A 12,564-nucleotide genomic window follows, 5' to 3' on the forward strand; every position below is an offset into this window, starting at 1 on the left:
TAGGTACTAAGTTTGGGGTTTAAGTACCTTTATAGCCCTAGCTTCCTCTTTTTATCTCTTTTTTTCTAGAGGTAGAGGTATGTTGGAATTGCAAGCACATGTTCCAAGTAGCCATTTTGTAACATAGATGGCCAGATCTCTGTTTTTATCTTACTTTTATAGTATCTTACCTTATTTTGACCAGGACCCCAGTCCTGATGAAATGGAAGGAGAATGACAAATCAAAAATAAAATGGGACATGAGGTAGTTAGCTAGGTATAGTAGATGCTGACTTAATTGCCTGGGCATTGGCATATGGGTAGGCTCTGCATCTTTAGTCCTACATGTGTCTCTTTTTAGGTTCACTGACTTTAAGCTAAGGTAATTCCTTGATAAATGTTAAAGTGAAAAATGCTAGGCAAGTTAATGTTACTGACAATATCTGCCACTAATTGTGATGTTCTTTACTGCTTTTACGGCACTAAAACTGCCAGCTGTCTCAAGGCTGGGGATGGTGAGGGAGCAGTATTAGTTGAGGAAGTATGTAGCTATTTTATCAATACTTATTTCCTTTTAAAAGAAAATACAAGAAAGTAGAAGGAACAAAAATCTGCTGTAATTCTGCTAAAATAAGCAATGTTAATATTTCCTTACAAGATTTTTTTTTGTAGGCATACTTTTTTTTTTTAACTGGAAAGGAATAACAGGAACTTAAAAAAATTGAAAAATTGAGTGGATATAGTACATATTACCACTAACACAACAACTGAATAGTACCATATTTTTTAGGGATTCATATTATCTTTGTATTATTTTATTAATGTTGATAACTTGCCACAGTTTTATGTTTTATCTGTGGACTGAGTTAGAATCAACTTGAAGGTGTTGTATTTCCTATTAACATCTAGTTAATTGTGTAATACTTGGAATATACTGATTATAAGATTTTAAGAGAGAGTAGTATGTAAATATGAGATAGTAATATAAAGCATTTAAGTAAAATTATATTGCTTTTTTCTCATCAAGCTCATTCAAAATTTAAAATAATTTTCATTTTAACTTAAGTTATACTCATTTCCATGTAACAAATTAGACTAGTATATCCTAGATTAGAGCAAATATTTTCTCTAAATTTCAAGTATATTTGAAGGATTCTTTTTCTATTGTTTTCCCCAGAATTTTTTTTATTTGCTCATGTTTATATATAAATGCTTTTTTGAATATTACAGAATTAATACATTAGATAACAGCCATTCATTATTTGAGAAGTCTCTGGAAATCTCCCTGAAACGAGAAGATTCAGTGGATACTAAGTGTGTTAAAATTAACTTTGACTCTGACAGAAAAGCTGCTGATATTATCAGGGAACACAAGGTATCTGAATTTAAGGAGAAAATTCTAGAACCAAGAACCACGGGATACTACAAGCCACCAGCTGTTCCTAACATGAAAGTATTTGAGGCAGTAGTCAGCTGCATTGGTGATGATGGAACTATATTTGTAATACCTAAATTATCAGGTAAGATCTTTTACGTTATATACGAGTAGTCAGTAAAAGTAATGCCCAGCAACTCCAGTTCTCTAGTAAGATAGACATGGATTGAAATACCTTGGGCAAGTAGTTAACCTCTCTGACCCTCATTTTCACTGGGTTGTTGTGGGGGTTAAATGAATAATAGGCACAAAGTGCTTTTCACAATCTCTAGCGCATAAAAGCCATTTGTGGAGACATTGGGAAGAGATAGACATTGGGCCTAAGATTCGCATGGGTGCAGTGCCAGGTTTGTAAGACCTGGCATGTGCACAGGTTTGGAGGCTCTTTAAGAAAAAAGAATGCAAAAGTTTATGTTGGTTTAGAATGAGAAAAGAGGGGCCGGCCCCATGGCTTAGTGGTTAAGTGCACGCGCTCCGCTATTGGCGGCCCGGGTTGGGATCCCGGGCGCGCACCGACACACCACTTCTCCAGCCATGCTGAGGCCGCGTCCCACATACAACAACTAGAAGGATGTGCAGCTATGACGTACAACTATCTACTGGGGCTTTGGGGGAAAAATAAATAAGTAAAAAAAAAAAAATGAGAAGAGAAATCACAACAAACAGCTGGAGAGTTAGGGCCCTTTGACAATATTCAGGTCCTTCTTGAGGTCTCTTTAGGCTTATGTACAAGTGCATCCTCTCTACAACCTGAGTGTGTCCACAATACTCACAGCAAGTCTAGTACTCACAGGACTTAAGCTCTGTTAGCTTCCTAGTAAGTTCACCTATAGATAAGGGTATGGTGGCTATCAATTTGTTGAAATTTTTGTCTCATTTGTTGATCTCCTAAATACTATTTCTTAATTTGGAAAACAGTAAATCTGTGTAGTTGGCTATTCTAGAAGAAGTGAACAATGTTTGAGATCTTTAGCAATAATGTACTTAATCCAGAAGCTTTCCTTGACTTGTATAAATAGTCATAGCTAAAACCGGTGGACTGTGACACGCCAGGCAATGTGCTAGATGCTTTACATTTAATCCCCGCAATGCTGATAATGCAGGTGGGTGCTATTATGCCCAGCTTACAGAAGAACAAACTGAAGCTTATGGGGGTAAAGAAACTACCCAAGATCACACAACTAAAGTGGTAGAACTGGTATGGTGGCTGACTTGAGAGCATGCCTTCTGTGGTATCAATTATGAGGATATATGTTTATTGTGGAAATAATGAGCCAATTAGCAGTAAGTAGCAACATTAGGATTTTGATTTTATGAATCCTCAGCATTCTGCTGTATTAAGCATCAAGTAACATAACTTGTGTTCTATTTTACTTAGGTGTGCTGTCAAAATGACATTATCTTAAAGCGGTAGTTCTTTTATATTAGGCTATGTGGTATGTGTTAGAGCTTTTAATGATTCTTGCACTCCCAATGTAATGCTTGCGTTTATAACCAGAGATCAGAATAATTACTTACATGCTGTTAGTCACTAGTATGTTTTGAAACATATAGAAGCTGCTGACTGAATTAGATTTTTTTGGTGAGGAAGATTGGCCCTGAGCTAACACCTGTTGCCAATCTTCCTCTTTTTCCTTGAGGAAGAGTGGCCCTAAGCTAACATCTGTGCACATCTTTATTCTGTATACTGCTTACCGCCACAGTGTGGCTTGATGAATGGTGTAGGTCTGTGCCCAGGATCCGAACCTGCAAACCTGGGCCTCTGAAGCGGAGTGCGCGAACTTAACCACTACACCACTGGGCCGGCCCCTGAATTAGATTTTTATTAAAGCTCTGTTATGTGGGGACTGATTTTTAATTCCTTATAATATCCAAGTGATGAGATTATTAAAGGTTGGTGATAACTTCATTTGAAAACGGTAGGGAATTTTTCCTAAATGTTTTTTATGTTTAATAATTTTTTCAGAATTTGAACTAATAAAAATGATGAATGAAATTCAGAAGAATTTAAAATGCCTTGGTCTTTTGGAGCCTTATTTCTGGAAAAAAGGAGAAGCCTGTGCAGTAAGAGGATCAGATACTCTGTGGTATCGAGGCAAGGTAATGGAAGTCATTGGCGGCACCATCAGGGTGAGTCTGATATTTTGTGACTATTTTAAGGCTAAATGCTGTGACATTAAGTGGTGCTTTGAATCTAAATACATGAAAGTTTGATTAAAACATCTTTTAAGAGTTCAGTCCTGTAGGAAGACCAGTCAGATGCATTACATGTTTGTTTGAAATAAGAATTTTTCTTTTTATTTTCAAATGTATTTATTAAGCTGAATAACCAAAAAATATGTCCAGATAGGGATTTGGCCACTGGTACTTTAATGGTACTCCTTTTTTGTGATTGGCAGCCCTGTTATATACATGGTGTTAAGTAAAACAACTTGTTTTCCAGTATATTACATACTGGAAATTTGTTTACAAATTAGCAAATTTGTTTATGGCCCAGCTAATTTATCCTTTTAGGATAAGGGCTAATTTACCTTTCCAGAATACTATCACAGTACTTGAGTTTCATGCAAAATCTTCAGAAAGAGCTGCATGATTTGAAAAAATGTGTATATAAAAATACTATGGATACATTCATTTACAATTTAAGTAAAACAATGAAATCATGAGACATTCAGCACTTGAAAATTTTAGTGTTAGGACAGGAGGGAAAATGAAGGAGACAGTCTGTTTCTGCTTGCACAGGTTTATTATCTATTTGATGACGATACCTGACAATTACATAGCACTTGAGGTTTTTAAGTTTTTTTCACATATGTGCATTCATAGTTTATAATTTGTTTCCAACTGTCATAGATATAGGCTATTATTCCCATTTTACTAATAAGAAAATTAAAATTTAGGTTCAGTGATGTGCCCAAGGTCACACTGTCAGTGGGTGGTGATGCTGGAATTCATATCCAAGCATTTGATTCCTAAATTTCTGATCTCTCGTGCCATTTCTGCTGGACTAGAAGCTTTAAATGGTTTTAATAGAAGTAAAATGGTTTCAAATTTTGGGTGAATGTTTAAGCATATGGATACTTAACAGATTCATGTGTTTATTTGCAAATGAGTCTATTTTCACATACATTTGAGTTGTTCAGATAACGATTTTTCTTTTTTAGTACAAAAGTAAACTAAAATTCAATTTTCATTAAGTTATAATTCATGAACTTTACATATATGGAATCCAAATATATAAGATGGTGGTGAACTTTATTTTTTCTCATGCTAAGATCTCTGTTTTTAAAATTTATTTAAAAGTATTTTAATATTATTTTGATATTTATTATTCACTTTTTATTTTTTCCTATGGTCATTTTACATTTCAAGTGTAAATTACTTACTTTCATTCCTTAGCCTGATATCTTTCCAAGTTTATCCTATGATCCACATTAAGAAATATGATGAAATCCAGCCATTTGTGACAACATGGGTGGACATTGAGGGTATTATGCAAAGTGAAATAAGTCAGAGGGAGAAGGTCAAATACCGTATGATTTCCTTCATTAAGTAGTAGATAATGACAACAATAAACAAACACATAGAGAGAGAGATTGGATTGGTAGTTACCAGAGGGGAAAGGGGGGAGGGAGGAGGGCAAAAGGGATAATTCAGCAATGTGTGTGATGATGGGTTGTAATTAGTATTTCGATGGTGAACATGATGTAGTCTATGCAGAAATAGAAGTATAATGATGTACACCTGAAATTTATACAATGTTATAAACCAATGTTACTACAATAAACAAAAAATTAAAAAAAAAAGAAATAAACATTACGTGAAACCATACTCACCCTAGCGATCTTTAGTGTACTCATATTTTTTATTCAATTCTGTTTTATTTTTTAAAAATGCTGATTGCCAAGCCAACCCAATTAAACAGTGATATCTTTTTTTTTTTTAATTGATGTTTTAATGGTTTCTAACATTGTGAAATTTTGGGTTGTACATTTTTGTTTGTCCATCACCACATATATGACTCCCTTCACCCCTTGTGCCCACCCCCCACCCCCACTGCCCCTGGTAACCACAGTACAGTTTTCTCTGTCCATGTGTTGGTTTATATTCCACATATGAGTGAGATCATACAGTGTTTGTCTTTCTCTTTCTGGCTTATTTCGCTTAACATAATACGCTCCAGGCCCATCCATGTTGTTGCAAATGGGACGATTTTGTCTTTTTTTATGGCTGAGTAGTATTCCATTGTATATATATACCACATTTTCTTAATCCAGTTGTCAGTCGAGGGACACTTAGGTTGCTTCCACTTCTTGGCTATGGTGAATAATGCTGCAATGAACATAGGGGTGCATAAGCCTCTTTGGATTGTTGATTTCAGGTGCATTGGATAGATTCCCAGTAGTGGAATGGCTGGATCATAGGGCATCTCTATTTTTAATTCTTTGAGGAATCTCCATACCGTTTTCCATAGAGCCTGCACCAATTTGCATTCCCACCAGCTGCGTATGAGGGTTCCTGTTTCTCCACATCCTCTCCAACATTTGTTGTTTTTTGTCTTGGTGATTATAGCCATTCTAACGGGCGTGAGGTGGTATCTTAGTGTTGTTTTGATTTGCATTTCCCTGATGATTAGTGATGTTGAGCATCTTTTCATGTGCCTGTTGGCCATCTGTATATCTTCCTTGGAGAAGTGTCTGTTCATTTCCTCTGCCCATTTTTTGATCGGGTTGTTTGTTTTTTTGTTGTTCAATTGTGTGAGTTCTTTATATATTATGGAGATCAACCCCTTGTCAGATGTATGTTTTGCAAATATTCTCTCCCAGCTGGTTGGTTGTTTGTTCATCTTGATTCTGGTTTCATTTGTCTTATAAAAGCTCTTTAATCTGATAAAGTCCCACTTGTTTATTTTTTCTTTAGTTTCCCTAGTCTGGGTAGGCATGTCATCCGAAAAGATTCCTTTAAAACCAATGTCAAATAGTGTGTTGCCTATATTTTCTTCTATGAGTTTTATAGTTTCAGGTCTCACCTTCAGGTCTTTGATCCATTTTGAGTTAATTTTTGTGAATGGCGATAGCACATGGTCCACTTTCATTCTTTTGCAAGTGGCTGTCCAGTTTTCCCAACACCATTTATTGAAGAGACTTTCCTTTCTCCATTGCATGTTCTTAGCACCTTTGTTGAAAATTAGCTGTCCGTATATGTGTGGTTTTATTTCTGGGCTTTCAATTCTGTTCCATTGATCTGTGTGTCTGTTTTTGTACCAGTACCATGCTGTTTTGATTACTATTGCTTTGTAGTATGTTTTGAAGTCAGGAATTGTGATGCCTCCTGCTTTGTTCTTTTTCTTTAGGATTTCTTTAGTTATTCGGGGTCTTTTGTTGCCCCATATAAATTTTAGTATTCTTTTTTCTATTTCTGTGAAGAATGTCGTTGGGATTCTGATTGGGATTGCATTGAATCTGTAGATTGCTTTAGGTAATATAGACATTTTAACTATGTTTATTCTTCCAATCCACGTGCATGGGATATCTTTCCATTTCTTTATGTCATCATGGATTTCCCTCAATAATGTCTTGTAGTTCTCATTGTGTAGGTCCTTCACCTCCTTGGTAAGATTTATTCCTAGGTATTTTATTCTTTTTGATGCAATTGTAAATGGTATTATCTTTTTGAGCTCTCTTTCTGTTAGTTCATTATTAGCATATAGAAATGCAACTGATTTTTGTAGATTGATTTTGTACCCTGCAACTTTGCTGTAGTTGTTGATTGTTTCTAATAGTTTTGCAACAGATTCTTTAGGGTTTTCTATATATACAATCATGTCATCTGCAAATAGTGAGAGTTTCACTTCTTCATTACCTATTTGGATTCCTTTTATTCCTTTTTCTTGCCTAATTGCTCTGGCCAAAACCTCCAGTACTATGTTGAACAGGAGTGGTGAGAGTGGGCAGCCCTGCCTCGTTCCTGTTCTCAGAGGAATGGCTTTCAGTCTTTCCCCATTGAGTATGATGTTAGCTGTGGGTTTGTCATATATGGCCTTTATTATGTTGAGGTACTTTCCTTCTATTCCCATTTTATTGAGAGTTTTTATCATAAATGGATGTTGTATCTTGTCAAATGCCTTCTCTGCGTCTATTGAGACGATCATGTGGTTTTTATTCTTTGTTTTGTTGATGTGATGTATCACGTTGATTGATTTGCGGATGTTGAACCATCCCTGCGTCTCTGGTATAAATCCCACTTGATCGTGGTGTATGATCTTTTTAATATATTGTTGTATTCGGTTTGCCAATATTTTGTTGAGGATTTTTGCATCAATGTTCATCAGCGATATTGGCCTGCAATTTTCTTTCTTTGTATTGTCTTTGTCTGGTTTTGGTATCAGGGTGATGTTGGCCTCATAGAATGATTTAGTAAGTGTTCCATCTTTCTCTATTTTTTGGAATAGTTTGAGGAGGATGGGTATTAAATCTTCTTTGAATGTTTGATAAAATTCACTGGAGAAGCCATCTGGTCCTGGACTTTTATTTTTTGGGAGGTTTTTGATTACTATTTCAATCTCTTTACTTGTGATTGGTCTATTCAGATTCTCCATTTCTTCTTGGTTCAATTTTGGGAGGTTGTATAAGTCTAAGAATTTATCCATTTCTTCTAGATTGTCCAATTTGTTGGCATATAATTTCTCATAGTATTCTCTTATAATCCTCTGTATTTCCATGGTATCCGTTGTAATTTCTCCTCTTTCATTTCTAATTTTATTTACTTGAGCCTTTTCTCTTTTTTTCTTGGTAAGCCTGGCTAAGGGTTTGTCTATTTTGTTTATCTTCTCGAAGAACCAACTCTTTGTTTCATTAATCCTTTCTACTGTTTTTTTGGGCTCAATATCATTTATTTCTGCTCTGATTTTTATTATTTCTCTCCTTCTGCTGGCTTTGGGCTTTGTTTGTTCTTCTTTTTCTAGTTCTGTTAGGTGTAATTTAAGGTTGCCTATTAGGGCTTTTTCTTGTTTGTTAAGGTGGGCTTGTATCGCTATGAGTTTCCCTCTCAGGACCGCTTTTGCTGCATCCCATATGGTTTGATATGGCATGTTATCATTTTCGTTTGTTTCCAGATAGTTTTTGATTTCTCCTTTAATTTCATCAATGATCCATTGGTTGTTCAGTAGCATGTTGTTTAATCTCCACATTTTTGTCACTTTCCCAGTTTTTTTTTCCTGGTTCATTTCCAGTTTCATAGCATTATGGTCTGAAAAGATGCTTGTTATGATTTCAATCTTCTTAAATTTATTGAGGCTTGCTTTGTTTCCCAACATATGGTCTATCCTAGAGAATGTTCCATGCGCGCTTGAGAAGAATGTGTAGTCAGCTGTTTTTGGATGGAGTGCTCTGTATATGTCTACTAGGTCCATCTCGTCCAGTTTTTCATTTAAGTCTACTATTTCTTTATTAACTTTTTGTCTGGATGATCTATCCATTGCTGTAAGTGGGGTGTTAAGATCCCCTACTATTATTGTCTTGTTGTTGATGTCTCCTTTTAGGTTTGTTAATAGTTGCTTTATGTACATTGGTGCTCCTATGTTGGGTGCATATATATTTATAAGTGATATGTCTTCTTGGTGGAGTGTCCCTTTTATCATTATATATTTCCCTTCTTTGTCTTTCTTAACCTGTTTTATCTTGAAGTCTACTTTGTCTGATATGAGTATGGCATCACCTGCTTTCTTTTGTTTGCCATTAGCTTGGAGTATTGTCTTCCATCCTTTCACTCTGAGCCTGTGCTTGTTTTTAGTGCTAAGATGTGTTTCCTGAAGGCAGCATATTGTTGGGTCTTGCTTTTTAATCCATCCTGCCACTCTGTATCTTTTGATTGGAGAGTTCAATCCATTTACATTTAGGGTAATTATTGATATATGAGGGCTTAATGTTGCTGTTTTGTCACTTATTTTCTGGTTCTTTTGCATTTCCTTTGTTTCTTGTCCCATTTGTTTTGGACAGCCAATTCAGTTTGGTTGTTCTGTCTTATGATTCTTCTAGTTTTCTCTTTGTTTATCATATGTGGTTTTGCTTTGATTATTTGTTTAGTGGTTACCTTGAGGTTTGGGCAAAAAATCTTGTGTATGAGATAGTCCATTATCTGATAGCCTCCTGGTTCCTTATACTAAGTCAATTCAGTCACTTTCCTCTTCCCCTTCTAAGTTGCTCTTGTTATACCTTATTCTATCTTGTGTTGTGGCTGTGTGTTTACAGTGATGAGGTTAAATTTATTTTTGGTGAATTTCTTCCTTTGATCTTTGAGTTTAGTATTTAAGTGGTTGCTAACCTATTCCGGTAAAGATCTACTATTTCTCTGATTTTGTCTACCTACTTTTCTCCTTCCTCCAAGCTTTGTGTTCCCTTTCTCGTCTTTTTTTCAGGCCTGAGGGCCTTCTTGAGTATTTCTTGTAGTGGGGGTCTCGTGGCCATGAACTCCCTTAGCTTTTGTTTATCTGGGAGAGTTACTATTTCTCCATCATATTTGAAGGATATTTTTGCTGGATAGAGTATTCTTGGCTGAAAGTTTTTGTCTTTTAGTATTTTGAATATATCATTCCAGTCTCTTCTAGCCTGAAAAGTTTCTGTTGAGAAATCCGCTGAGAGCCTGATGGGAGTTCCTTTGTACGTTATTTTTTGTTTTTGTCTAGCTGCCCTTAATATTGTTTCTTTGTCGTTGACCCTGGCTAGCCTTACCACTAGGTGTCGTGGTGAAGGCCTTTGTCTGTTAATATATATAGGTGTCCTGTTCCCTTCGCTTACTGGTATTTCCTGCTCCTTCCCCAGATTTGGGAAATTTTCAGCTATTATTTCCTTGAATAGGCTCTCTGTTCCTCTTTCCCTCTCCTCTCCCTCAGAAATACCTATAATTCTTATGTTACATTTTCTAATAGAGTCAGATATTTCTCGGAGTCTTTCTTCATTTCTTTTTAGTCTTAGTTCTCTCTCTTCTTCCATCTGGAGTATATCTGTATTCCTATCCTCTAAAGTACTAATTCTTTCCTCCATATTGTCAGCTCTGTTCTTTAAAGATTCCAGATTCTCCTTTATCTCCTCCATTGTGTTCTTCATCTCCATCAGCACTGATAGGTTTTTCTTTATGATTTCAATCTCTTTTGTGAAGAAACTCCTAATCTCATTGAATTGTTTGTCTGTGTTGTCTCGTATTTCGTTGAGTGTTTTTATGATAGCTATTTTGAAATCTCTGTCATTTAGTTTATGGATTTCTGTGTCTTCGGGGTTGATTTCTGGGTGCTTGTAATTTTGTTTCTGGCCTGGTGATTTCGCATATTTTTGCATTGTGGTTCCTGTGTTGGTTTTGTTTTTCCTCATCCTGGAAGTCTCTGGTTGCAATTTCCACCTGCCGCCACTGTCTGGTGGTAAAGGGCTGTGTAGTCTAAGCCCCCTGCGCTCTGCCCCGGTTTTTCTGCTGCGATCCGCAGTTTTGTTTTTTTTTTTCCCGCTGTGATCCATGGGTCCAGTCGTTTGATCAGGTCTGCCTCGGATCGCTAGGTCTGGTCTGGTCGAGCTGCAGACTCCGGGTTGCGGGGAGGGGGGAGCTCTCTCTTTTGCCCTCTGGGTCCCTGACGTGGGAGGCTTCTCGTTTGCCCCTCTTTATCCGCTCTCTGGGGTGCTCAGATGTTGATGGTAGCCCTGTGGCTCCTCTGAGTCCTCTGTGTGGGAGTTTCCCACTGGCTGAGAGAGTCTGAAGAGCCACGGTTTCCCCGCCGAGGGCCGCCCCTCCCCCCTCTCTGGGAGCCACGTGGACCGGGATCGCTGATCTGATGGGGAGGTAGCAGAGTTCTCCTTACCTCTCCCCACTTCCTCCGGGGGCCCAGCACGTTCCGCTCTCAGATGTGCGGCAGTGTGGATCCCTCCGCTCTAGGTTTTCACTGTCTGGGATTCGTTGTTGGTCTGTGGCTGTTGCTTTTGTTGTATCTTGTCGGGGGAAGAGTTCACGGGAAAGCTCACTCCGCCATGATGCTGACGTCACTCCAACAGTGATATCTTAATTTCATAAGTTGGGGCCAAAAAATACTTGTTGACATTCCTTTTTTTTTTTTTTTGTGAGGAAGATCAGCCCTGAGCTAACATCCATGCTCATCCTCCTCTTTTTGCTGAGGAAGATTGGCTCTGAGCTAACATCTATTGCGAATCCTCCTCCTTTTTTTTTCCCCCAAAGCCCCAGTAGACAGTTGTATGTCATAGTTGCACATCCTTCTGGTTGCTGTATGGGGGACACGGCCTCAGCACAGCCGGAGAAGCGGTGCGTCAGTGTGCGCCCGGGATCCGAACCCGGGCCACCAGTAGCGGAGCGCGCACTTAACCGCTAAGCCACGGGGCCGGCCCATCTTGTTGACATTCCTTATTCTTACTATGATTTAGAAGTTGTTTAGGACTTCTTGTTTCTGGTTCCACATGTAAGGAGCTTAGAAGTCACCACCCCATCCTAACAAGTAAAAAAGCTGAACAGACTGAAAAAGTCAACAACTCTTCTTGGATCCGTAAGAGAGGTAGTACACAGGGCAAACCACTGCCGCAAAGATTAGAGAGTAAGGTGAATATAGGGAGTCACAGCTTATGGGAGCAGAGACTTCGTGACTGGAACTATAATTGAGGAATTGCTGAAGGCTCAGTGTGGACAACTCTGAGAGTTAAAAACCCCACGGGGACCCAGTCATAGGAACGCCTCCCACAGTTCTGTGAGATTTACCTCCAGGAGCTCTACCTGGTTCTCACAGTAAATATCAGAGATGCTTCCAGCAGGGGAAGAGGTAAAGGAGCTATTTTGAAACATGCCAGAGCATTCTGTTTTTCTTAACAAGTCCTGCCCTCAGGAGAAACTCTAACCAGGGCCTAAGCAGCTGGGGTTGTATTATCAGAACCTAACTGACCTGTGAGAAAGGAAACTACCCAATTCCAGTTAACTCTGGCCTTTCACATGGGAGAAAGGAGATACCCAACTCCTGCCCGCTCTATTCATCCTCTCCCACCTAAGGGGGAAGAACAAAAAACAGAAACACTTGTGAAGTTCACAGTCCAGAGGCATAGGCTCACTAAAAGACTGAGACCTAATCGTAGGACTGCAGAACACTTTCCCTCTCTCCACATCTCACT

The 12,564-nt window shown here is 38.0% G+C and overlaps 1 protein-coding gene across 2 annotated transcripts in view; it reads left to right on the plus strand.

The window, feature by feature from the left end:
- Window positions 1–12,564, plus strand: part of RNF17 (ring finger protein 17) — a 144,765-nt gene that overhangs the window by 100,150 nt on the left and 32,051 nt on the right. For both annotated transcript variants that reach the window (XM_058547773.1, XM_058547772.1), the window contains exons 25-26: window positions 1,210–1,499; window positions 3,381–3,544. In XM_058547773.1, coding sequence (XP_058403756.1) covers window positions 1,210–1,499; window positions 3,381–3,544 — 454 coding nt within the window. The remainder of the gene's footprint in view (window positions 1–1,209; window positions 1,500–3,380; window positions 3,545–12,564) is intronic.

The sequence above is a fragment of the Diceros bicornis genome, chromosome 9 (assembly GCF_020826845.1).
Source record: "Diceros bicornis minor isolate mBicDic1 chromosome 9, mDicBic1.mat.cur, whole genome shotgun sequence".
Taxonomy (NCBI): Eukaryota; Metazoa; Chordata; class Mammalia; order Perissodactyla; family Rhinocerotidae; genus Diceros; species Diceros bicornis.